The sequence below is a fragment of the Diaphorina citri genome, unplaced genomic scaffold (genome assembly GCF_000475195.1).
Source record: "Diaphorina citri unplaced genomic scaffold, Diaci psyllid genome assembly version 1.1 scaffold12564, whole genome shotgun sequence".
In the NCBI taxonomy this organism is placed as follows: domain Eukaryota; kingdom Metazoa; phylum Arthropoda; class Insecta; order Hemiptera; family Psyllidae; genus Diaphorina; species Diaphorina citri.
In genome coordinates, this window is record NW_007389934.1 from 1 (window position 1) to 1,463 (window position 1,463).

The 1,463-nt window shown below is 40.6% G+C and overlaps 1 protein-coding gene across 1 annotated transcript; it reads left to right on the forward strand.

Moving 5' to 3' along the window:
• Positions 1–6: 6 nt before the first annotated feature.
• Positions 7–1,457, forward strand: LOC103522897 (the record flags this gene model as incomplete). Its single annotated transcript, XM_026832786.1, has 2 exons — positions 7–133; positions 221–1,457. A coding segment is annotated over exon 2 (1,183 nt), but the record flags the coding sequence as incomplete, so codon positions are not given.
• Positions 1,458–1,463: the final 6 nt, after the last annotated feature.

The window sequence follows — 1,463 nt, forward strand, 5'->3', positions numbered from 1 at the left end:
TCTCTCTCTCTCTCTCTCTCTCTCTCTCTCTCTCTTGAATGTGCTGTTTTGAAGTAAAATAAAGACCATAGATATGTATAGGTATTGCTTTTACAGTAGAGAACCTCTGAGTTGATTTCTTTTCACCCCTAACCCTAACGGGATATTTGGCGACCTTGCCAGGATTTGGCATTGGAGGAATTCATGAATATTCATGATGGAAGTACTCAAGAAACAGAGGGGGATATTTGGCGACCTTGCCAGGATTTGGCATTGGAGGAATTCATGAATATTCATGATGGAAGTACTCAAGAAACAGAGGATGATGCTTAGAGGGTCTATAAGCAAGCATATCACAAAGGTACAGATCAAAATGGGTTTTCAACACTTGTTTGTTTTTTTGCTTGCTATAGGAGTCAGTCAGTCAATCATTGGTTACAAATGCGGTCAGAGAACACTGAATAAGACCACTATATCTCTGATACCAGATCCAGCCTGTGAATTGGAAGATCCAAAGATTGTAGAAAGTCACCATAAGATTTATCTCACACAGAGTTCAAGGACCAAGACAGTGAAATACCACAGGTGCAAAGTGATTGCCCATCACTCTGTCTCTTATTGTGGGATATTTGGTGACTCTCCACAAGAAGGCGGGATATACAGTGAGATCATTGAGGTGAGCCACTCCGAGTGTGAGATTCTGATCAAGCATGGTCGCTATACGTCACATTTCCAGGGTAGAGAATTTGACTTCAATTCAGGCAAAATAAGTACAAGTTTCTTATCACATGGGTACATGTCTAAATCAGGAAGTTGCTCTCCTGGGCCACCATTGCAAGTCAATGGCCACATATGGGAAAGACCAATTAGGAACACCGAGTTAAAATTCAGCTATGGATCCGGAGAAAGTATACTAGAACATGAAACCAACAGAATATTATTTCCCAATAACCAGTTCTGTGAATACCAAAAAGAGTCCTGCTTTCTCCCAGATTTCGGTTATATCTATTGGTCAATGGAAAAACCAACTTGCGGCCTGGGTAACACTAACAAAGTTGTAGTGTACAAAGGACCGGCACGTATAGTTGAATCTCATGGGAACAATGGAAAGGAGACCATGATCCACATTGAGAGCACATCTACTACCTACCAGATTTTGCTAAAAGAATCATTCATATATCTATGTGGTTTTAAAACCCATATGACAGAGCACCCGAATCTTTTCATCACTATCCTGGATGACAATTTCGACAGTTTTCCTATCAAAGAACAAGCTGGGCCTGAAGAGTTATCAGTGAATGACTATCTAAACTCCAAGATAGTCTATTCTGTTAGGAAAGTCCAGAACCAAATAGTGGATCTCTACAATTTGTTCAAAAAGGAAAGATGCACCAGCGATTATAAGATCCTGAACAACATGCTGACCTTGGCTCGACTCAGCCCAGATGATTTTGCTTTTGAATACCTTGGTAAACCTGGCTACA